Source organism: Gigantopelta aegis, chromosome 8 (genome assembly GCF_016097555.1).
Source record: "Gigantopelta aegis isolate Gae_Host chromosome 8, Gae_host_genome, whole genome shotgun sequence".
In the NCBI taxonomy this organism is placed as follows: Eukaryota; Metazoa; Mollusca; class Gastropoda; order Neomphalida; family Peltospiridae; genus Gigantopelta; species Gigantopelta aegis.
In genome coordinates this window covers 15845369-15868807 of record NC_054706.1, presented here as the reverse complement: position 1 = coordinate 15868807, position 23439 = coordinate 15845369, and the positions used below count along the sequence as shown (strand labels likewise).

Genomic DNA, 23439 nt, shown 5'->3' with positions numbered 1-23439 from the left:
TACCATATTAGGCCCTAATGCTGCATTCGAGTGTGTTATTAATTATTGTTTCGACCAACTATGTCTTGACAATAGTATCCTAAATGCTTTAAAACTCGTGTTTACAAGTGTAAACTCTGAAGTAACCAGTGCACCCTTCACCTTTTAATTTAGGAGAAATGTTTGGCCAAACTAAAAATAAAACATGAGGAAATTTTCCTTCCAGTACCGACTCCAACCCAGAGTGACTGCACCACTAGGCTCAATGGGGAGGAGTAAAGCCATTAAACCAGGAGTGAAAATATAACAATATTTTTTAATTCTCAGCAATTTTAATAATTTCACAAACACAATATGTGGAATAAAACCATGTGTCTCTCCATGGGAGTTAATGAAGTAACAAAATGTCAAACAGTTCAGGCTATGAATATTTTTGCACAGTATGTGCTATCCACTGCAGAAACATTTTCACGTTGGAATACACGCCAGGCGAGTATGGCTTTGCACATCCATTACCCCACGATGTCACACCAAGCAGGGTGTACAAACCTGAAACAAACAAAAAACATAATCCTTTTTAAGTTTAACACCATATTATTACATTTATTTACTAACGCAAAATACAAATACAACTAAAGTTTTAATAAACTTAACGATATTATAACATCATTTAATAATACAAAATACAAACAACTAAAGTATCAACATTTACTGTCATACAACATACAGGACTGTCACCATGTGGGTTTTTTTTATTATAGGGAAACCTCTCAAAACATGACCCTCTATAAACACGAATTCCTTCAAAACCAGACATTTTTAATGGTTCATTTTAAAATATCTGTACAGATTAAAACCTCTCAGATACTCCAATACCAGACTTTTTACTTGGAAATGTGGGTGTCCAGTTTAAAGAGGTTTCACTGTACTTTATGACACACGAGTGAAATAGCAGCCCATCTCTCAGTGTTAAAATGTATATACTACTCAAAAGAATTTAAGGGTCAGACGATATTTTCGACATTATTTTCTGAATGTCAATTATATTAGCTAGACCATAATGTCACGCATGGTATTGTTCCATTTTGACGAAAGTGGGTCTAAGCAACCCATAAATGAATTAAAATCCACTGTCATTGACACTGTCGACTAGTTCTAATGGCAAAAACATGCTTACATTTGCACGTAAATTAGGGCGAAAGCGAAAGGTCTGCTAAGTGCCCATAACTTGCTTTTTCACAAAGCGCTTCATTTGCACGCTTTGCACGTGTATTCCATGTTCCCAATGCTGAATTTCCGTATAATTGGAGCTTGCGTTCGTGTACGGTGCACACTCCAAATTCGATAATGGTACGACTTCATGACTATCGAAGATCGAGGAAGGGCTATTGCTTGGCTTCAGGATGGTAATACGCAAAGAAATGTTGCTCTGAGACTTGGTGTCAGTCAGAGTGTCGTTGGCCGACTGTGGCAACAGTACCAAGCAACGAATTCTGTTCGAAATCGTCCACGTTCGGGAAGACCCCGAAGCACTACAAATAGAGAGGACCGCTACATCACCAATATGGCTCTACGTCAATGCACAACCACTGCACGCCGATTATGTGACAATCTGCGGATTGCGACTGGAACTCGAGTGTCTGATCAAACCATACGCAATCGTCTGTGAGCCAATAATCTACGCTGCCGTCGCCAGGCTGTTCGACCACCACTCCTACCACGTCACAGAACGGCCAGACGTCACTGGTGCACGCTAGTCTCCAGTTCAACGACGGTTGGGTTCGTGTCTACAGACGTCCTGGGGAGCGCTTCGCTGACGTTAACGTTAGACAACGTCACCGGTTCGGTGGTGGCAGCATCATGGTGTGGGGCGACATTTCTATCCACCACAGGACCCCCCTCTATGTGGTGGATGGCAATCTGAATGGAATCCGCTATCTGAATGAGATTATCCGGCCGTTGGTTCTCCCAGGCCTTCAGCAGATTGGCGGCAGGGCAGTTCTGCAGGATGACAATGCCAGACCCCACCGCGCCGTAACGGACTTTCTCAGACAACAAGGTATCGCCAGGATGGATTGGCCAGCATATTCGCCTGACTTGGCCCCAATAGAGAACGCCTGGGACGAATTAGGCAGGAGAGTTCGGGATAACCATGCCCCTCCGGCCAACCTTCATGATCTGGGTGGCAGAGTGGCAGGCCATTCCCCAAGAGTTCTTCAGACGTCTGATCAACAGCATGAGGCAACGATGTGTCGAGTGTATTCGCGCCAGGGGTGGATTCACACACTATTAAACGAATGTTCTAATGTGTAAAATCCATGTTTGACAACCTTCAACTTTGACAGCATGTCATGTGACTTTCTTGTATATAGTGACGTTTATTTGTGGTTTTTTGTAAATATGGAACAATAAATAAAAAAATTGGTGTAGTTTACATCATCAAGCTAATACACTCTGAAACTTATTTGGTTATAAATTTTTGACCCTTAAATTCTTTTGAGTAGTATATATTAGTAATATGATGTCAGAGTGAAATAGCTCATCTCAGTGTTAAAATGTATATTAGTAATATGATGTCAGAGTGAAATGGCAGCCCATCTCTCAGTGTTAAAATGTATATTAGTAATATGATGTCAGAGTGAAATAGCAGCCCATCTCTCAGTGTTAAAATGTATATTAGTAATATGATGTCAGAGTGAAATAGCAGCTCATTTCTCAGTGTTAAAATGTATATTAGTAATATGATGTCAGAGTGAAATAGCAGCCCATCTGTCAGTGTTAAAATGTATATTAGTAATATGATGTCAGAGTGAAATAGCAGCCCATCTCTCAGTGTTAAAATGTATATTAGTAATATGATGTCAGAGTGAAATAGCAGCTCATTTCTCAGTGTTAAAATGTATATTAGTAATATGATGTCAGAGTGAAATAGCAGCCCATCTCTCAGTGTTAAAATGTATATTAGTAATATGATGTCAGAGTGAAATAGCAGCCCATCTCTCAGTGTTAAAATGTATATTAGTAATATGATGTCAGAGTGAAATAGCAGCCCATCTGTCAGTGTTAAAATGTATATTAGTAATATGATATCAAAGAATGGCTTCTGATGGTAGAGAATTGATGTGGATGCTCTGTTGTAAATGATTAAATAATAAAAATATACTCAAGACTGCAGCTTTAATATGGGCAGAACACACCTGTTACCTCAATCTACACTTTGTAGTGGTACATCAAAAGCTGTGGTATGTACTGTCCTGTCTGTGGGTAAGTGCATGTAAAAGATCCACTAATTGAAAAATGTAATGGGTTATCTCTGAAGACTGTGTCAAACTGACATCTGACAGCCGGTGATTTATAAATCAATGTGCTGAGTACCTTTGATATAGACAATAAGAACGTAAGAATATTAAGCTAACCTGGTATAGGTATGCGGCAATTGACATAGTCAGGATTTTATGGGGTGGGGGTGAGGGCACCTACACTGTTTATGACTTGTTATTGGGCAACAGGCAAATACAAAAGGAAGTGGGAAAAGAAACAGGTGTGGTTCAAAGGGAGGGGGCATGACCCTCATGGCAATGCCAGTGTGAGAAGCAACACTCACAGGATTGACCAATTTAAATACCTCATCTCCCTCCCCAACTCCTCATCCTACACACATTCATATCACTAATTAAGATCAATATCTGAATATTAAAATCTTTATGAATAAACATTGTCATTGTGGCTTCTTAATAGAGGAGGCCATTTCAGCAAGTTTGCCTAATAGTATTAAACTTCTGTAAAAATTGCCAATTTAAAATCATCTTTAATTACTGATGGGGGAGGAGAAATAATAATATCATCTTTAATTACTGATGGGGGAGGAGAAATAATAATATCCTCTTTTCTGCATGACTGTATATCCTCGTTCTAAAATAATTTTTTATCATTGGCTTAACCAAAGGGCGGGGGCCATGCGCCCCCAAAATCACATATTATGTTTCCTCCACCATATATATTGGCCTGTCTTACAATCATAATAGGACTTACCAGGATGGATGTTTGTTTGCATGCCCCCTCCTCACAATATAATTACAAACTTTTCCGCTGTATTACAATTTATTCTGAATGGATGATGGTGCTAAACCACTGAATGTTATTTTTTGATAAACCTCCGAAAATTATGTCATTTCATCAAATGGGACGTCATTACATAAAACAGGTCATGGAATGGACGTTAGAAACTGACTGATGTGTATTTATAAAAAAACGAGTGGTGTTGTATATAATTATAAGAGTTGTTTGTTATTTTTTTGTTACTTTATTGATGTATACATTAACATATATTTTAATAAAATCACTCCGCTATGTATGCTATGCTATTTTATAAAAAAAATTCACTGTTATACATTGATAAATTCACCAAATTTTTTACAAACACTTCTTATAGAAAATCATGTTTATGACAATATCCTTAATGGAACAACTTAAAAACCAAAGAAAAATAAGAAAATAATCTTATGATGATACTAATAAAAAATATAAATAAAAAAAACAATTTTAATATCTTACCGTTTACTTCACACACTAACGGGCCACCACTGTCTCCCTGACAAGTATCTATTCCACCCTCGACATACCCAGCACACATCATCCGTGACGAGATTGCATTCTTGTACATCCGTCTGCAGGTATTATGTGACAGTAACGGCGCAACTGCCGCTCGCAGGATTTGTGTGCTCCCTGGAAATAAACAACAACATTGACTCCTTGTTTTATTTTATTTTGTTTTATTCTGCAATGCAACCACAGAATTATGATGATCGATTAAAGCAACACAGTGGGTTTTAAATGCATTTATGAAAATTACTCATTGATTACACTTTGGTTTGTAATAATACTTGTCACTTTGTTCACTGTCAATTGTTGTTTAAATCATTAAGTTTAAGTGACACCCAATAGCCGATGAGTATTTTTGTGCTGGGATGTCATTCATTAAGTTTAAGCGATACCCATTAGCCGATGTGTATTTTTGTGCTGGGGTGTCATTCATTAAGTTTAAGTGACACCCATTAGCTGATGAGTATTTTTGCGCTGGGGTGTCATTCATTAAGTTTAAGTGACACCCATTAGCCGATGAGTATTTTTGTGCTGGGGTGTCATTCATTAAGTTTAAGCGATACCCATTAGCCGATGTGTATTTTTGTGCTGGGGTGTCATTAAACATTCATTCATTCATCAAGTTTAAGAACATGCCACAATATCAACACCTAACAACAGAATAAGCTAGTTTTTTTTCTTTATCATATTTAAACAAAAATGCTTAAAATGACTACTGGCCCTTAATTAATTTTGTTGAGTACACTAGAGGCCAGGCCTGGTGTTAATAAAACTTTAAAAGTCTCGACTCGACACTCCAATAGTCTAAGACACTAATGTTATGACAACGCCATACAAATTGTATGTGCGATTGAGTCTGGGCTCTAAAAGTTTTATGAGCTCAGGGCTCTAAAAGTTTTATGAGCTCAGGGCTCATATTTTCAAAGCCATCTTAATGCTACAAAATCGTAAAACCATTGTAGCTTTTGACTTCACTACAGCACATGCCACAGAGACATCATAGCTTACGATGGTTTTACGATTTTGTAGGCTAAGATGGGCCCTGACCTCGATGTTTAAGTGGCTTCCCATCATCTCTTGAACCAGCCTCGGTGGCATAGTCGTTAGGCCATCAGACATACGGCTGATAGGTACTGGGTTCGCCTCCTGGTACCGGCTCCCACCCAGAGCAAGTTTAACCACTCAATGAGTAGCTGTAAGGCCACTACACTGACTTCTCTCTCACTAACCACTAACAACTAACCCACTGTCCTGGACAGACAGCCCAGATAGTTGAGGTGTGTGTCCAGTACAGTGTGCTTGAACCTTGATTGGATATAAGCATGAAAATAAGTAAAGAAAACAAATATCTCTTGAGACTAGTTTACGGAAATTAATTATCTCCCCTTAGCATGTGAATTGAAAAAGAACTCGGTACATTAACTACAAAAGGATTTAAATATCAAAGGTCAGTATGGTAATATCTTAAATGGCTTCCCTTAATCTAAGTTAGTGAAACAATTAATCACTCAGTTTTCTCACGGTGAGGTCAGGACCGAATTCAGCCAGACCGAGCAGAAAACCGTCTGCTAGACTGGTTTATGCACTTCACAGTAAACCAAATGGCCATGTTGGGAACCAATCAGTTTGTTTGCGAATGTTAGCGAAACGTTTGCTGGCTGAACTAAGGGTTGGTATTATCTGTTTCATGGTCTGTAGTACAAACCTCCTCTTTTTGTGTCTCCCCAGCCAGAAATGAGACACCTCATCCCCACGGTGTATCTTGTTGACGCTGATGGAAGGCAGGCTGGCTGAACATAGTCGCTAAATCGGATTCCTCGTCCATTTTTCGGCTTCAGTTTTATCAAAGCAATGTCGAAATCATTTGTAACCCCTTTAGAGAAATGAGGAAATGTTAAAATTAATATACAATTAAATGAGAATTGTTATTCAATTACCCTATTTTATTAACAAATTCTACCCACTACCTTTTAAATTTGCTGGTTACCCTATAACATGACTCGGAGACAGTGTGGATGCCCCCACCCCCAATATAAAAATCTTGCTAAGCCAGTGAAATATGTTTGTGATAAAAAATTGAACATGAATATAAGATAAGTCAGAACATTGTGGTCTTGTATCTTATGTATGTTTACAGGTGCAGATTCCGGTGTGGGTGTTTGGTGGGGTGTACCCCTCCTAAAAACTTCAAACTGCCCCCAAAATCCAGTCTTTATAGGGAAGGGGGTCCTGGACTGTGACAAGCAAAGTTGTTGTGTGTTGTGTTTTTTTGGGAGTGGGGGGTCAAGTCATGATCCGACAGAAATTATATTAAAAAAAAGAAAAATCACTTTGACCTTCAACACCTGAACCCCCTTCTCTGCACATTTAGTCTACCTGGTTTAATGTTTGAACATAATGAATTTAATTTTAGTGGGGAAGATATTATAAATTGTACAAGCATCACAAGGGGTTTATGGACTTGTATGCTCTTGTACCCCGAGCCAAGTGGTTGGCAAATCATTTGACAGCCATGTTTTATTTACGTTGGTAACAGACGAATTTTTTCATAGCGCATTAATACAATAACAACAGTCCGATGTTACAGGTGGGGTAGAAGAGATCTGACTCCCCCCACACGAGGTACAAGGGTTTTGTCCAAGGCTAAATAACCAATGACATTTGAGTATTTTACATGAAAGCAAAATAAAATATCTTGTTCATCTTTGGGTACTTTGACACTACCCTCTCCCTAGGGACAGGACGTAGCCCAGTGGTAAAGCGCTCGCTCGGAGCGCGGTCGGTCTGGGGTCGATCCCCGTTGGTGGGCCCATTGGGCTATTTCTCGTTCCAGCCTGTGCACCATGACTGGTATATCAAAGGCCGTGGTATGTATCACCCTGTCTGTGGGATACTGCATATAAAAGATCCCATGCTGCTAATCTAAAAGAGTAGCCTATGAAGTGGCGACAGTGGGTTTTCTCTCTCAATATCTATGTGGTCCGTAACCATATGTCTGATGCCATATAACCATAAATAAAATGTGCTGAGTGCATCGTTAAATAAAACAATAAATTCACTGAAACTTTAACTCAAGTACCAGATTGACTGTATGAAAGAAACAAAGAAAAAAATGTTTTATTTAACAACACACCCAACACATTATATTTACAGTTATCTGGTGTCATATGGTTAAGGACCACACAGATATTGAGAGAAAAAACCCATTGTCATCACTTCATGGGTTACTCTTTTTGATTAGCAGCAAGGGATCTTTTATATGCACCATCCCATAGACACAGGAGAGTACATACCACAGCCTTTGTTACACCAGTTGTGGAGCACTGGCTGGAACGAGAAATAGCCTAATGGGCCCACCGACGGCGATCGATCCTAGACCAACCGTGCATCAAGTGAACACTTTACCACTGGGCTACGTCCCGCCCCTTGTACACGGATCATGTCTGGTTTGTTGATGCTATGGAAACATAGACATGGCAAAGATACATTAGCCTATCTCACAGATTCATGGAAATTGGACAGGAAACACAGACATATGAAAACATAGCTTTATGCAAATTTTTCAATTCTCAAAGACCTAGTAAACTGTGGTGTGGGTGTGGTGGTGTGGTGTGGGTAATTTTTGGCACACTCTCATCAGAGGACTGTTCAAGCACGCCTGTTGTGGACACAACCTCTGATTTCACTGCTTTACGACTCACTGCTATATCGCTCATGAGGAATGAGGTGCTGCACTTCAAACACCTGTTCTTCCCGCTCTCTCTTCTTTTGGTGGTGATCCCCGATCGTAATACGGACGCGATCTCTTCGTAGTGATCTGCACAACAAAATATTACAGAAGACGTATAAAGTCACTGTTAATAAAGTCACTGTTAGTAAATTAGACATCTGCACAACAAAATATTACAGAAGACGTATAAAGTCACTGTTAGTAAATTAGACATCTGCACAACAAAATATTACAGAAGACGTATAAAGTCACTGTTAGTAAATTAGACATCTGCACAACAAAATATTATAGAAGACGTATAAAGTCACTGTTAGTAAATTAGACATCTGGGCCCCAGTCCACGAAGCGATCTAAGCGCTAAGATCATCTTAATGGCATAAGGTAACTATGCGCTTAAGGTAATCTTAGGGCTAAGATCACTTTGTGGAACAGGGCCCTGCACAACAAAATATTACAGAAGACAAATAAAGTCACTGTTGGACTATTAAAAAGAAGAATAGGTAAATATTTTTTAACAATATAATAAATCTGATGGCTCCTTTGAGTTTAAAATTAGTTAAAACCGCAAATTTGCATAGGCAGTGGATGCTGGGATTGCCAGTAGGGTGCTGGAGCTGCAACTCTCCCATTGTCCCCCAACCCAACTCCCAGTGGAAGGCAAATTAATACATTACTGGCCTCTCCAATTGTGCAGGCATCTTCCGATGTCTATATGCTATATACATAAAATAATTTTATAATTAACTCAAATAATTAAAAGTTTAAAAATCTTTTAATAAGTATTACGACCCTTGCATGATCATGAAACTGATGACCACTTGGCCTTTCCACCAATTTGTCTTGATAAAAACTGTAATATATGTACAAAAATACATACCTGAAAACTGATGGGTATAATTTGACCTTATGCTATCTTTTTATAAACAGTAATGAACACTGCTCAAAAGAATTTAAGGGACAGACGATATTTTCGACATTATTTTCTGAATGTCAATTATATTAGCTAGACCATAATGTCACGCATGGTATTGTTCCATTTTGACGAAAGTGGGTCTAAGCAACCCATAAATGAATTAAAATCCACTGTCATTGACACTGTCGACTAGTTCTAATGGCGAAAACATGCTTACATTTGCACGTAAATTAGGGTGAAAGTGAAAGGTCTGCTAAGTGCCCATAACTTGCTTTTTCACAAAGTGCTTCATTTGCACGCTTTGCACGTGTATTCCATGTTCCCAATGCTGAATTTCCGTATAATTGGAGCTTGCATTCGTGTACGGTGCACACTCCAAATTCGATAATGGTACGACTTCATGACTATCGAAGATCGAGGAAGGGCTATTGCTTGGCTTCAGGATGGCAATACGCAAAGAAATGTTGCTCTGAGACTTGGTGTCAGTCAGAGTGTCGTTGGCCGACTGTGGCAACAGTACCAAGCAACGAATTCTGTTCGAAATCGTCCACGTTCGGGAAGACCCCGAAGCACTACAAATAGAGAGGACCGCTACATCACCAATATGGCTCTACGTCAACGCACAACCACTGCACGCCGATTATGTGACAATCTGCGGACTGCGACTGGAACTCGAGTGTCTGATCAAACCATACGCAATCGTCTGAGAGCCAATAATCTACGCTGCCGTCGCCAGGCTGTTCGACCACTACTCCTACCACATCACAGAACGGCCAGACGTCACTGGTGCACGCTTCATCTGCGGTGGCAACGTGTTCAGTGGGGTCGAGTGATGTTCACTGATGAGTCCAGGTTTAGTCTCCAGTTCAACGACGGTCGGGTTCGTGTCTACAGACGTCCTGGGGAGCGCTTCGCTGACGTTAACGTTAGACAACGTCACCGGTTCGGTGGTGGCAGCGTCATGGTGTGGGGTGGCATCTCTATCCACCACAGGACCCCCCTCTATGTGGTGGATGGCAAACTGAATGGAATCCGCTATCTGAATGAGATTATCCGGCCGTTGGTTCTCCCAGGCCTTCAGCAGATTGGCAGCGGGGCAGTTCTGCAGGATAACAATGCCAGACCCCACCGCGCCAGGGTGGTAACGGAATTTCTCAGACAACAAGATATCACCAGGATGGATTGGCCAGCATATTCGCCTGACTTGGCCCCAATAGAGCACGCCTGGGACGAATTAGGCAGGAGAGTTCGGGATAACCATGCCCCTCCGGCCAACCTTCATGATCTGGGTCAACGTCTTATGGCAGAGTGGTAGGCCATTCCCCAAGAGTTCTTCAGACGTCTGATCAACAGCATGAGGCAACGATGTGTCGAGTGTATTGTGCCAGGGGTGGATTCACACACTATTAAACGAATGTTCTAATGTGTAAAATCCATGTTTGACAACCTTCAACTTTGACAGCATGTCATGTGACTTTCTTGTATACAGTGAGGTTTATTTGTGTTTTTTTGTAAATATGGAACAATACATAAAAAAATTGGTGTAGTTTACATCATCAATCTAATACACTCTGAAACTTATTTGGTTATAAATTTTTGACCCTTAAATTCTTTTGAGTAGTATATATTTATTTTTCTAGACAAATCTTCTTATTCATAAAAGTTTGCTTTATGAAAGAAAGACCATTTTTATTTATTTATTGATGCACTGAACACATTTTTATGTACAGTTATATAGCGTCAGACAAATAATTAGAGAGGAAACCCACTGCAACCACTCCATGAGTTACTCCTTTTGATTAGCAAGGAGGAGTTTTTTATATGCATCATCTTACAGAAAGGATAGTGCATACCATGGTCTTTGTTAAATCAATTGTGGAGCACTGGCTGGTGAAATAGCCCAATGGGCCTACTGACAGGAATTGATCCTAGACTGACCGCTCCTCAGGTGAGAGCACTTTACCAATGGGCTGTGTTCCGTGGAATGTATTAAAATATGTCAAACAATAAAATTCAAATCAAATGCTGGTTTTTTATTAAATATTATTACTGAAAAACACACCAGCAGTGCAGCAGTAAGTGCTCAAAGACACACCAAGAGTGCAGTGGTAATTACTCAAAGACACACCAAGAGTGCTGCAGTAATTACTCAAAGACACACCAAGAGTGCAGCAGTAATTACTCAAAGCAAGAGTGCAGTAATTACTCAAAGACACACCAAGAGTGCAGCAGTAATTACTCAAAGACACACCAAGAGTGCACAAGTAATTATTTAAGACACACCAAGAGTGCAGCAGTAATTACTCAAAGACACACCAAGAGTGCAGCAGTAATTACTCAAAGACACACCAAGAGTGCACCAGTAATTATTCAAAGACACACCAAGAGTGCAGCAGTAATTACTCAAAGACACACCAAGAGTGCACCAGTAATTACTCAAAGACACACCAAGAGTGCAGCAGTAATTATTTAAAGACACACCAAGAGTGCACCAGTAATTACTCAAAGACACACCAAGAGTGCAGCAGTAATTACTTACCTAGAGTGCAAATTATTTAAAGACACACCAAGAGTGCACCAGTAATTACTCAAAGACACACCAAGAGTGCAGCAGTAATTACTCAAAGACCAAGAGTGCAGCAGTAATTATTGCTTTGAGTAATAAAAGGTGCCTTGTAGAATATAGCAGGTTTCCTCTGTATTATCAATTTTCTGCCATCCAACAACCAGTGATTTAATAATCAATGTATTCAACTACTGGTACTTTAAATTTACTTTTTACTTTTATAACATCCATACAGGCATCATGAAAAACTAGTTACTAGTCAATTTGATTGTATCATTGTGCACGAATAATCTATATCTTGTACCAGCAAACATTTCATGTCAGGGTTTTATTTGTTAATAATTCCACTTTGTCTTGATGTAAAACAAAAAGGAATAGAATTTCGGAAACTATGTTTTTTTTACTTGTAATTACTACATAAACTTTACAATATTTATAGTTTATTCTCCAATTTTTATTTTATTTTTTATTATTGCTTAAAAAAGATATATTAACGTTATATGCTAGTATCAAACAAATATGTTTATAACAAAAACGGACATAGTTTAGTTTTGGTTCAACTTACAAGATGCAATGAGCTGCACTAAGGATCCAGAATTCACTGAGAACCGTGGCACCACAATGTTTGACATAATACACATCAAACCACCATGATGGCTGAGCTCTAATGACGAGAGCTTGCCAGGGGATGGCACCTTCTATGACTTCGAATCCACCCGCTATACGTGGGGTGGCTTGTATAACTGGTCTAAGGCCACAGGTCAGCCCACCTACAATTCACAAAGTGAATTATAAACAGAGTGACAAGGAACATTTTGTTTTCAAAATCTTGATTATGTAGTGATATTTCTGGTCAACTGGAAATTCATTAGCAATTACTGTTTAATGTTTTAAAATTGTGTAGTGCTCTCTGAAACTTGTGAATCGTGACATAATACTGAACAAAATGTTCCCTGAGTGATATCACATGCACCTGGACTGGAGATGTTACTAAAGGCGCATGTGTTTTTCTCCCTACTGATCATACAGAACCATCAAAATCTGTGTTGTTCAGGTTCTTGGTAGTGAAATTTTGCTCATCTTAACATTGTTAAAATTTAAAACCAAAAGTAGACAAAATATCAAAATGTAATACATTTAGTGGGTTTTTTATTGACTCATGACTTGAACAATTTGCTGCAAGCCATGTTTTTTTGTATTACTGGTAATACACAATACTACATGATCATTTTAACTTTTCAAAATGGCCGAACGGATAATTCTTAATGGCCAAGGTAATTTTAATTTTTTTATCAACAGTTGGAAGCACTAGTTTGTTTGTTTTCAGGTGAGGTTTTTTTTTTGCACCATTGTCAAATCCAAAAAGTAGCTCATCTTTAAAAAGGAGAAGTAAGAAGAGAGTATGGGTGTGAAATCTGATCCTATCATGCAGCCCACTGCTTCTAAACAAAAAATCCTAAATTTAAATTGATTAAGCAAATATTTTGAAGCTTTCTTTCATAAATTGTTTTTATCATTTATAATACATTATTGATACTGTGCTCATTTATACATGTACATCACTATAATTGTTTTTACTACAGTTACTATACCCTCTTATTGGCATGCTCTGACCAAAATGGAGGAAGATACCTATAGTACAGAAATGAAAAGAATGGATCATGCTAATTAAGAACAGAAACCAAATCTAGATTTTTATACATGCAGTCAAGATAACAGTAATATAAAAAATGTTTTAAAGTTTAAATTACACTCATAAAGAAATAATATATATACATAATACATGCTAAACATTACATTTCTTACTTTCTCTTAAATAAGAGGGTTTGTTGTTATTAATGGCTTAATTAACACATGCTATCATTATCAAAAATTTAATAATTAAATTTAAATTCTACCAAGTTCTAACACTGTTTTGCAAATATTTGTGTTTATTTTAACATTAGCTGGTGCTTACTAATAGGCCTACTTTGTAAATGTTTAGTATTGTTAAAGTAATAATTTCTCAAATGATGACCCAAGATAATCAAGACATTCACTAGAATTTAAGTAACACAAATTAATCCTGGTCTTATTACAGTAGTGTTCATTTCTTGATGTGATATATTCCTAATTTCAATAAGTCCCTATAATTAATACTTTAATACTGATAGCAACACTATTAAATGGATGCAGTTAAAAAGCCGTTCTCATAATAGGTCCATCACTGAGGCATAAGACGAAATTTGTTAATTTGATTACCAAAAGATATTCTTGGTTATTGAAACACATATTCTTCAGGGTCTGTGGAGTGTATTTGAAAGTGGGGAAGGGGGAGGGGGCCTCTGTCACCTCAGTGATCCATCCGGATGATGAAAATACATGTTCTGGTATTTGGAAGCCCAAACCTGTTGTGGGAAGTTTCAGGTGTTAAAATATGGCATTTTTAGACTTCTGAGCACAGTAATGAAAAAGCGTGGGCACCATGGGCTCTTCTCTGCTCTGCAACTCCTGCTCTTTTCTCTTTTTTGGTTATAAAGATAACATGTTTTGGGTAAAAATAAGGATACAATGTTTTCAGGTAACTGAAGTTCTTTAGTGTAACATAATACAGATTAATATCTTTATAAATTGTAATGTTGATACAGGGGCATAGTGTGATCTGGACCTGGGGTTCCAATATAAACCAAGTGGACCCTTTTTCTATTTGGTTTCTGCAACACCAGAAATTCCATATGTATAAACCTGTATAGTTTAGTTCTGAAAGCGGACCATTTGCTTCAATGTGTGTATGTGTGTGTGGGGGGGGGGGGGGGGGGGGGGTCGTCGTCATCTGAACCCCCCGAACCCTCCCAGCCTACGCTCCTGTGATACAGTATGTATACAGAACTTGTTTTGTAAAATCTTGACAGAAATAAAAATAGGTCTACTCAAAATTAATAAAAATCACATGGGCTATTAGGTGTTGGACAAAGGTCAGTTATATGCAGGGCTCACACTGGAACAAATTGTGATTTAGCCAATTTTCAGAAATTAGAGTATTTCTTTGAAAATCATTAAAATGTGGTTAATTTGAGGAATATTTTATTAGCCAAAGTCAAAATTTTGTAGCCATTTTGCATAAAAATTGGCAATTGGCTAATTTGGCAATGTACAGGGTGAGCCCTGATATGACAAGTAACTTAATACGCTCATGACACACAAATATAGAATTGATTAATATATGTGAACAGAACAGTCAGGCCCATAGGAACAATAAGTGAAGGGGACACATGCCACAGTGAGGGGAGGCACAAGCACTGTTTTGGGCCTCAACTGGACTGGCACAGGTCAACCCTTCCCAGGACTAGCTCTGGGTGTACAACAAATTTCACCAAATTATCTACTGAACTTAAAAAATTGCAGAAACCCATCACTTATTTACAACAAAATATGAATAACAATGTGAAATTATTTTGCCAAATTCAAATAAAATTTGCCAGTTGTATTTAAAATTTGCAATTGGCGAATTTTGTGACTAGCAGCGCTAGCCCTGCCTCCCCACTCCACCCTAGTTCCTTTGGGCCCCAAGGGGTTAAAATAATGACTACAATGACCTCCCAGTACACCAATGGCCTAATTCACTAAACTCTCGCAACATTGCGATCTCACTGTGCAATGCTAAAAGACTTACAACGAGGATGCTTTGTTGTCTAGCAGAGCCTAAGAGACCTTTGTGAATTAGGACCCAAGCCAGCAATGACAAGTACAGTGAAACTCCTCTAAACCGGACACCTTAGGGACCAAGTAAAAATATGCTGTTAAGTGGTAACCAGTTTAAAGAGGTTATCTTTTGTATAGATATTTAACAAGAGACCATGAAATATGTATGGTTTTGGGGAAATTCTGGTTCACAAGGAGTCCAGTTTTAAGGTGTTTCACCGTATTAGTGATCGTGAGTAGTACATCAAAGTCTATGGTATGTCCTGTCCTATTTATCAAGAAATCCATGCAAAAGGCTGACATGCTGTTACTAAAAGGATTTACCGTACTTCCTCTAATAAGCGCTGGGCCTCCAATAAGCACTGGGCCTCCAATAAATGCCGGGTAAGACTAATTACTCACTGGCATCATTTTTTTTTAAAAGTTTATTAGAGGAAATATTTGGTGATAGTCCGTTTGTTTGCTTAAAAGGATCAGACCATGCAATACAGTGTTTTCTGGCACCCCCTCCCACCATAGTATGTGTACCCCTACTTAACATATCATCAGCCTCATAGCATAACTGCCTAATTCAATTTTAGACCTTTTGAGAGCAATGGAAAGAAACTGATTTTAATACAAACAAATATTAATTCTTTAAAAATAATTTGAACACAAATAAGAACAAATGATGTTCTTCTTATTTTCGTTCAAATAATTCTAAAGAATTCATTTCTGTTTGCATAATTATTTTTATAAAAATATTTTTAGCATTGGTCTAATAAGCTCTAAAAATTAGTTGGACAATTATGCTAAGGGGCTGACGATATGATTCCCACGGGCCTCAATACCTACTTAAAACAGTGGGCTGCAGTGATGATCCACATCTTATTTAAAATGGTGCCACCACACCAATGAAATGTTGTCACTGTACCATCCCTATAGACGCTGTAGACTTTCCTAATGCCAGCTTGCCAAGGGTACAAGCCATACTCCACTTCATTGCCCCCGACAATTTTAGAAAAGTGAGCTGGTTTTACTTTGATTATCGTTTCATTTGCTGTGCTTCTTTTCCAACGTTTTTTAGACCACAATGGACGCTGGCCACATTGTAATTCTGGCAATGAATAAAGGAATAATGTGTGATAACTGAACATGATTATTACAGCAAATTGAGACAAATCATGGAATATAATGCTATGAAAGCATTCTTCTGGGGTCATTTGTTTTAACGCTGTTTCAAGCTCTCGTAACTTCATGCATGTAATTACAAACATTCTTCTCGTATTCAACATACTTATTCCGATTGGATAGCAACACACACACCCACCCCACCCCACCCCGAATATTACCTTTCGATATAATGCAGAAAATTACTTCATTATGTAAGATGAGACAAATTAAGTAAAACAGGTCATTGAGATGCCATTAGAAACTGATTTATGTGTATTTTTTAAACTAAAAGGTTGTGCTGTTTGTAATTATAAAACAAATGTTTGTAATTTTTTGTAAATTTGTCAATGTATAACTCACAAATTTAGTATAAAATCTCTTTGCTATGCTGTGCGATTTTATACAATTTTACATCAACCATATACGTGAATCTATTTTGAAATAATCCCTGTGTACGTAAAACTAACAATTTATGTGGTTATTTCCCTTTCTTTTAAAATTTTCAAGTTAACTCAATGATTGCTCGACAAACCTGACATATTTAAGCCCTTTAAACTGATTTCACAGTGCATGGTCTTAGTAAAACAAAGATGTACCATTTATTTCAATGTTGTTTTATGATATGTAGCTAATTCTGTGATTATTCCAATAAATCAATGGTACATTAGACATAGCAGGGCTAGCTTTGGGTGAGTAGAATATTTATCTCCAAAAATGCAAAACCCACTGTTATTTTACAAAAAAAATATCAATTATTACATATTTTTCACCAAATTAGAATAAAATTTGCCAGTTGTTCTTAAAATTTGCAATTGGTGGATTTGTCAAGTGGCACAGCTAGCCCTGTATGATATCATTAGCTGTGTATGTGTATTAAATTGTTTCATTAATTTATATTAACTCTTGTGATAAGTTCATAATATTTATGTTATGTATTGTTTTCTAAAATCTATATATCTTCCAGTCTTCTCTGATAATGAGATAGATAACATTGTTAACATGAAATATGCAAATAAAAATGTTTGAAAAAAACTAAATTGTTTCATAAAATGCGACAGTATTTTTAAAAACTTCAACAAAGTTTTATGGAAGTGATAGAGGATAAACCCTTAAAATTTCTTAAATTGATTTATCTTTGAACACAATAACATGTTTGAACACAAGAATAAATGTAATAATATATAGTGCCTTTGATGCACAAATGATTTTCTTGAATAAAAATAAAATAAAATAAAATATTATTAACTAAATATTCTTTAATGATAAAAAAAAGGATCATTTTTTCTTTTTTTGATTACATAACCAAGGGCCTATTTCACAAAACATTGTAAGTTTACGTCTGCAACTAGCAGTTATACTGGTCATTCATTTACATGTGTTTGGCATCTATTTCATGCAGAAAATTATATCATTACAGAAGATGGAGCATTTTAAGGACAAAAGAAAATGAAATATGTGTACTTCAAACTACATTAGTTGTACTGTTAGTAGTAGTAAGAATTGTGGTTTAGTTCTAGATGTACGTTTACGTGCAAAACTAGGCTTACAATGTTTTGCCAAATTGGGTCCTGACCCTTAAAATGATTGGCTAAAAATTGTCCAGTAAGCACCTCTTCTAATCACATAATAATATTATAACTACTTGTGTATATAATTACCGTAACAACCCATGTCTTCTCCCTTTGCATGGGTTCATATCTGTCAACAAGGGAGTGGTCAAGAAAAAAATAAACAGTTAAAAAAACATAATAATTTAAAAAAAAAAAGTATAACTACGGGTACTGGTACACCTATGTCTACAATACAAGTTGAAGGTTTACTGTACATGTTCTGAAATCAAACCTGTTGTGTTGGTGGTTGGTTTGGAGTGGCATATGACTCCCGCGTCTTCACTGTGTGTACACTTGTGAACGCCCCAGTCGGGAAGTCGACATTCACCAAGGTTGTCCTCAGTCCCATCACAGTCCACATGTGATAACCAGATTTTACTCGCTTCATTCCCACCAGGAAAAAAGTTCTCTTTCTTCGCAGTCCCACCATATCTGGAGATGACCACAAACATGGTGACTGTTACCATAATATCAGGCATCTAAATAAGTCATTCAGGTTACCAGCACCGTATATGGATATAAGCACCACAAACAAGGTTACTATAATATCAGGCATCTAAATAAGTCATTCAGGTTACCAGCACCGTATATGGATATACCCGGTAAGCACCACAAACAAGGTTACCATAATATCAGACATCTCAATAAGTCATTTAGGTTATCAGCACCGTATATGGAGATAAGTACCACAAACATGGTTACCATAATATCAGACATCTACATGTAAATAAATCATTCAGGTTATCAGCACCGTATATGGAGATAAGTACCACAAACATGGTGACTGTTACCATAATATCAGACATCTAAATAAATCATTCAGGTTACCAGCACCATATATGGAGATAAGCACCACAAACAAGGTTACCATAATATCAGGCATCTCAATAAGTTATTTAGGTTATCAGCACCGTATATGGAGATAAGCACCACAAACAAGGTTACTAAAATATTGTGCATATAAATAAGTCATTCAGGTTACCAGCACCGTATATGGATATAAGCACCACAAACAAGGTTACCATAATATCAGACATCTAAATAAGTCATTCAGGTTACCAGCACCATATCTGGATATAAGCACCACAAACAAGGTTACCATAATATCAGACATCTAAATAAGTCATTCAGGTTACCAGCACCATATCTGGATATAAGCACCACAAACAAGGTTACCATAATATCAGACATCTAAATAAGTCATTCAGGTTACCAGCACCATATCTGGATATAAGCACCACAAACAAGGTTACCATAATATCAGACATCTAAATAAGTCATTCAGGTTACCAGCACCATATCTGGATATAAGCACCACAAAGAAGGTTACCATAATATCAGACATCTAAATAAGTCATTCAGGTTACCAGCACCATATCTGGATATAAGCACCACAAAGAAGGTTACCATAATATCAGACATCTAAATAAGTCATTCAGGTTACCAGCACCATATCTGGATATAAGCACCACAAACAAGGTTACCATAATATCAGACATCTAAATAAGTCATTCAGGTTACCAGCACCATATCTGGATATAAGCACCACAAACAAGGCTACCATAATATCAGACATTTAAATAAGTTATTTAGGCTACCAGCACCATATCTGGATATAAACACCACAAACAAGGTTACCATAATATCAGACATCTAAATAAGTCATTCAGGTTACCAGCACCATATCTGGATATAAGCACCACAAACAAGGCTACCATAATATCAGGCATCTAAATAAGTCATTCAGGTTACCCGGTTACCACATGATATAAAGTCAAGAGCAGTACTTTTTCTCAACAACATTTGATTAAACAACTTGACATACACTTTAACTAGTTGTGTATTATTCAAACAAAGATACCATTTCGGAGCTAGCTCTGGTGAGTAGGACATTTTACCAAATTATTTATTAAACTTCCAAAATGTTTGAAAACTGCAGTTAGTTTTTTGAAAATGCCCGAATCTGGATAACATTTATTCAGATTTGTATTACTACCAAACAGCTATATAGGGTTCAAAACAAATCAAATTTATACATGGATTACAACTAATATTGTGAGTAGAATGATGAAAATACACTGTGAAAAATTTTGAAGTAATTTTGCCTGAAATTCTTCATTATTTTTGCCAGAATGCAAAGATTTGTTCCAGCATGGTAGATGATACACACCAACCCACTCCTGACAGGCTCTCTGCCAGAAAATAATTTGAGCGTACATAATGAAAACTAAACATACCATAACTGTCCTTATTAGGTCAATATTGGCCTGAAATGTTTTGAAATTGGGACTCACCTTGACAAATTGTAAACAGCAATTCTCTTACTATACTCTTATCGAAAAATTATAAAATATATACATGTATCTATTAATTTTAGGGTACCTTTGTACCCTCCAGCAGAAACTCCGCCGTGGCTGGTCCCAAGCTCGGATGAGAAAGGAGGAGGGTTGTGCATGAGGTTAGCACTCTCATCACATAAAAAAAAAACCCAAGCTACACAAACCAATGCCAAAGAACGTCGGCCTTATGTGTGACCACACATGAAGAGGATTAACTGTAACTAACCCTCCAGCAGAAATATGTCTGACCCTCACCCCCACCCCTATCTTGTATGAATATGGCTGTTACATTGCATTACCTGAATCCCATCATTCTACACACAACTGTGGCATCCCTGCCATCCCCCCACCTCCCCGTCTTGAATGCTTATACATGTAGCTGATACATTGCATTACCTGAATCCCATCATTCTACACACAACTGTGGCATCCCTGTTATCCCCACCCCCGTCTTGTATGTGTATAGCTGATAGATTGCTTTACCTGAATCCCATCATTCTACACACAACTGTGGCATCCATGCAACCCCCCCCCCCCCCAACCTCCCCGTCTTGTATGCATATAGCTGATAAATTGTACTACCTGAATCCCATCATTCTACACACAACTGTGTCATCCCTGTCACTCCCACCCCGTCTTGTATGCGTATGGTTACTACATTGTACTACCTGAATCCCATCATTCTACACACAACCGTGGCATCCCTGTCATCCCAGCCATCGTCACACACAGTTCCACGAACCCCACCGCGGATTATCTCAACTCTACCCTCTCTGTCAGACTGTCCACCAACCAGACTGAGGCGTGCAGTAGAAGACGACTTGGCTGTAAGGAGGTAAAACAATAAAAGATATTAACATAGGCACATGGGTTGGAACTTTGATGGCTCAGACAGGAGGAATTTGCCCTGAATGCTCTTAAGATGCCCTGATTTCCACACAAACAATATATGGAGCTTAAAGGGACATTCCTGAGTTTGTTGCTGTTTTTAAGATGTTATCTACTGACAGAGACTTTTTGATGACTGTAATTACATATCAAATATATTTTTTTGCATAAAATATTAGTGGCTATATACTAAACGTGTTTCTAATCGTTCTAATATTTGTACTAAGTTAAATTTCATTTTATTTCCTAAAAAATTCAGTTCGGGCTTCTTACAAATATTAAGACGACCAGAAACACATTGAATATACAGACACTGATATACTAAACAAGAAAATATATTTAATATGTAAATTTAATCGTAGAAATATTTTCTTAGTCGGAAATATCTTACAATGCAACAACCTTGGGAATGTCCCTTTAAAAGTTAATAAGTTAAAGTAGGGAGGTATTTATATAGGCCTAGGGGTGGGACGTATCACAGTGGTAAAGTGCAAGCCTGATGTGCCGTCTGTTTAGGATCGATCCCCATTGGTGGGCCCATTGGGTTAGTTCTTGTTCCAGCCAGTGCACCACGACTGGTATATCAAAGGTTGTGGTATGTGCTATCCTGTCTGCGGGATGGTGCATATAAAAGATCCCTTGCTGCTAATGGATAAATGTAGTGGGTTTCCTCTCTAAGACTAATGTCAATATTAACAAAATGTTTGACATCCATTAATTAATCAATGTGTTCTAGTGGTGTCATTGAACAAAAACAAACTTAAATTGATATAGGCCTACCACCTGTTTGTCAATCCACTTCAATTACTAAATAAATATTGATATAGGCCTACCACCTGTTTGTCAATCCACTTCAATTACTAAATAAATACTGTTATAGGCCTACCACCTGTTTGTCAATCCACTTCAATTACTAAATAAATACTGTTATAGGCCTACCACCTGTTTGTCAATCCACTTCAATTACTAAATAAATACTGTTATAGGCCTACCACCTGTTTGTCAATCCACTTCAATTACATAGGCCTACCACCTGTTTGTCAATCCACTTCAATTACTAAATAAATACTGATATAGGCCTACCACCTGTTTGTCAATCCACTTCAATTACTAAATAAATATTGTTTAAAAAACAACAACCTCAGGTTAAAGTTTGTTTTATTTAATAACACCACTACAGCACAATGATTTATTAATCACCAGCTATGGATGTCAAACATTTGGTCATTTTGACACAGTCACAGAGAGGAAACCCACTACATTTTTTTTCCATTAGCAGCAAGGGATCTTTTATATGCACCATCCCACAGACAGTATAGCACATACCACAGCCGTTGATATTACCAGTCATGGTGCACTGGCTGGAACGACCTTGTCACTAAGAGCAAGTAATGGTATGTAAAAGAACAAATATATATTTACTTACCTGGTACCGTGCATTTGACCCCAGCATCCTCGCCATGGTTACAGTTGGATTTATTCCATGCTCTAGGGCTAAACTCGAGCGTGCCGACACACCGACTACAGGAACACTCCAATATGGACTTCTCCCAGCCCCCACATTTGACATCATCCAGCCAGATGGGTGAAGTCAGGGCCCCCGTGCCGTAATGAGCTTTTTTATACGCTATTCCACCAGCACTAGAAAGAAAAACAAGATTTTCACAGAATTAAATGTCCTGCCTACCATAAACGTTTTTGATGCTCTGTGATGAACATAGGTGCAACTATAAACCAAGTTTCAATGACCTAGGACTTACAGTTTGCAAGAAACTGATCAAAATGTGAATATTTGAAGTGGAAGTTTGCGTCAGAAAAGTAAATCCTACACCTCACCTTCTTACTTTGTAAAGGTGAGACAAACATTATTATTTAGTGAAAACTCGTCACATTCTAAACCAACTGTTTATTGAGACCTTAACACAATCTAAATCAAGAATGGAATAACTGTTTATTGAGACCTTAACACAACCTAAATC

The 23439-nt window shown here is 37.7% G+C and overlaps 1 protein-coding gene across 2 annotated transcripts in view; it reads right to left on the bottom strand.

The window, feature by feature from the left end:
• Positions 1-291: 291 nt before the first annotated feature.
• The window catches only part of LOC121378226 (scavenger receptor cysteine-rich type 1 protein M130-like), a 54883-nt gene continuing 31735 nt past the window's right edge, over positions 292-23439 (bottom strand). Inside the window, exons 21-28 of one of the 2 annotated variants that reach the window (XM_041506303.1) lie at positions 22887-23101; positions 21241-21397; positions 18466-18665; positions 16306-16567; positions 8283-8398; positions 6287-6454; positions 4534-4704; positions 292-528 (exon numbers count right to left, since the gene is read on the bottom strand). In XM_041506303.1, the coding sequence (XP_041362237.1) occupies positions 401-528; positions 4534-4704; positions 6287-6454; positions 8283-8398; positions 16306-16567; positions 18466-18665; positions 21241-21397; positions 22887-23101 (1417 nt within the window). In that variant the 3' untranslated portion in view covers positions 292-400. Of the gene's footprint in view, positions 529-4533; positions 4705-6286; positions 6455-8282; positions 8399-12355; positions 12561-16305; positions 16568-18465; positions 18666-21240; positions 21398-22886; positions 23102-23439 lie in introns of both variants that reach the window. The other variant, XM_041506305.1, reaches the window with a different exon arrangement.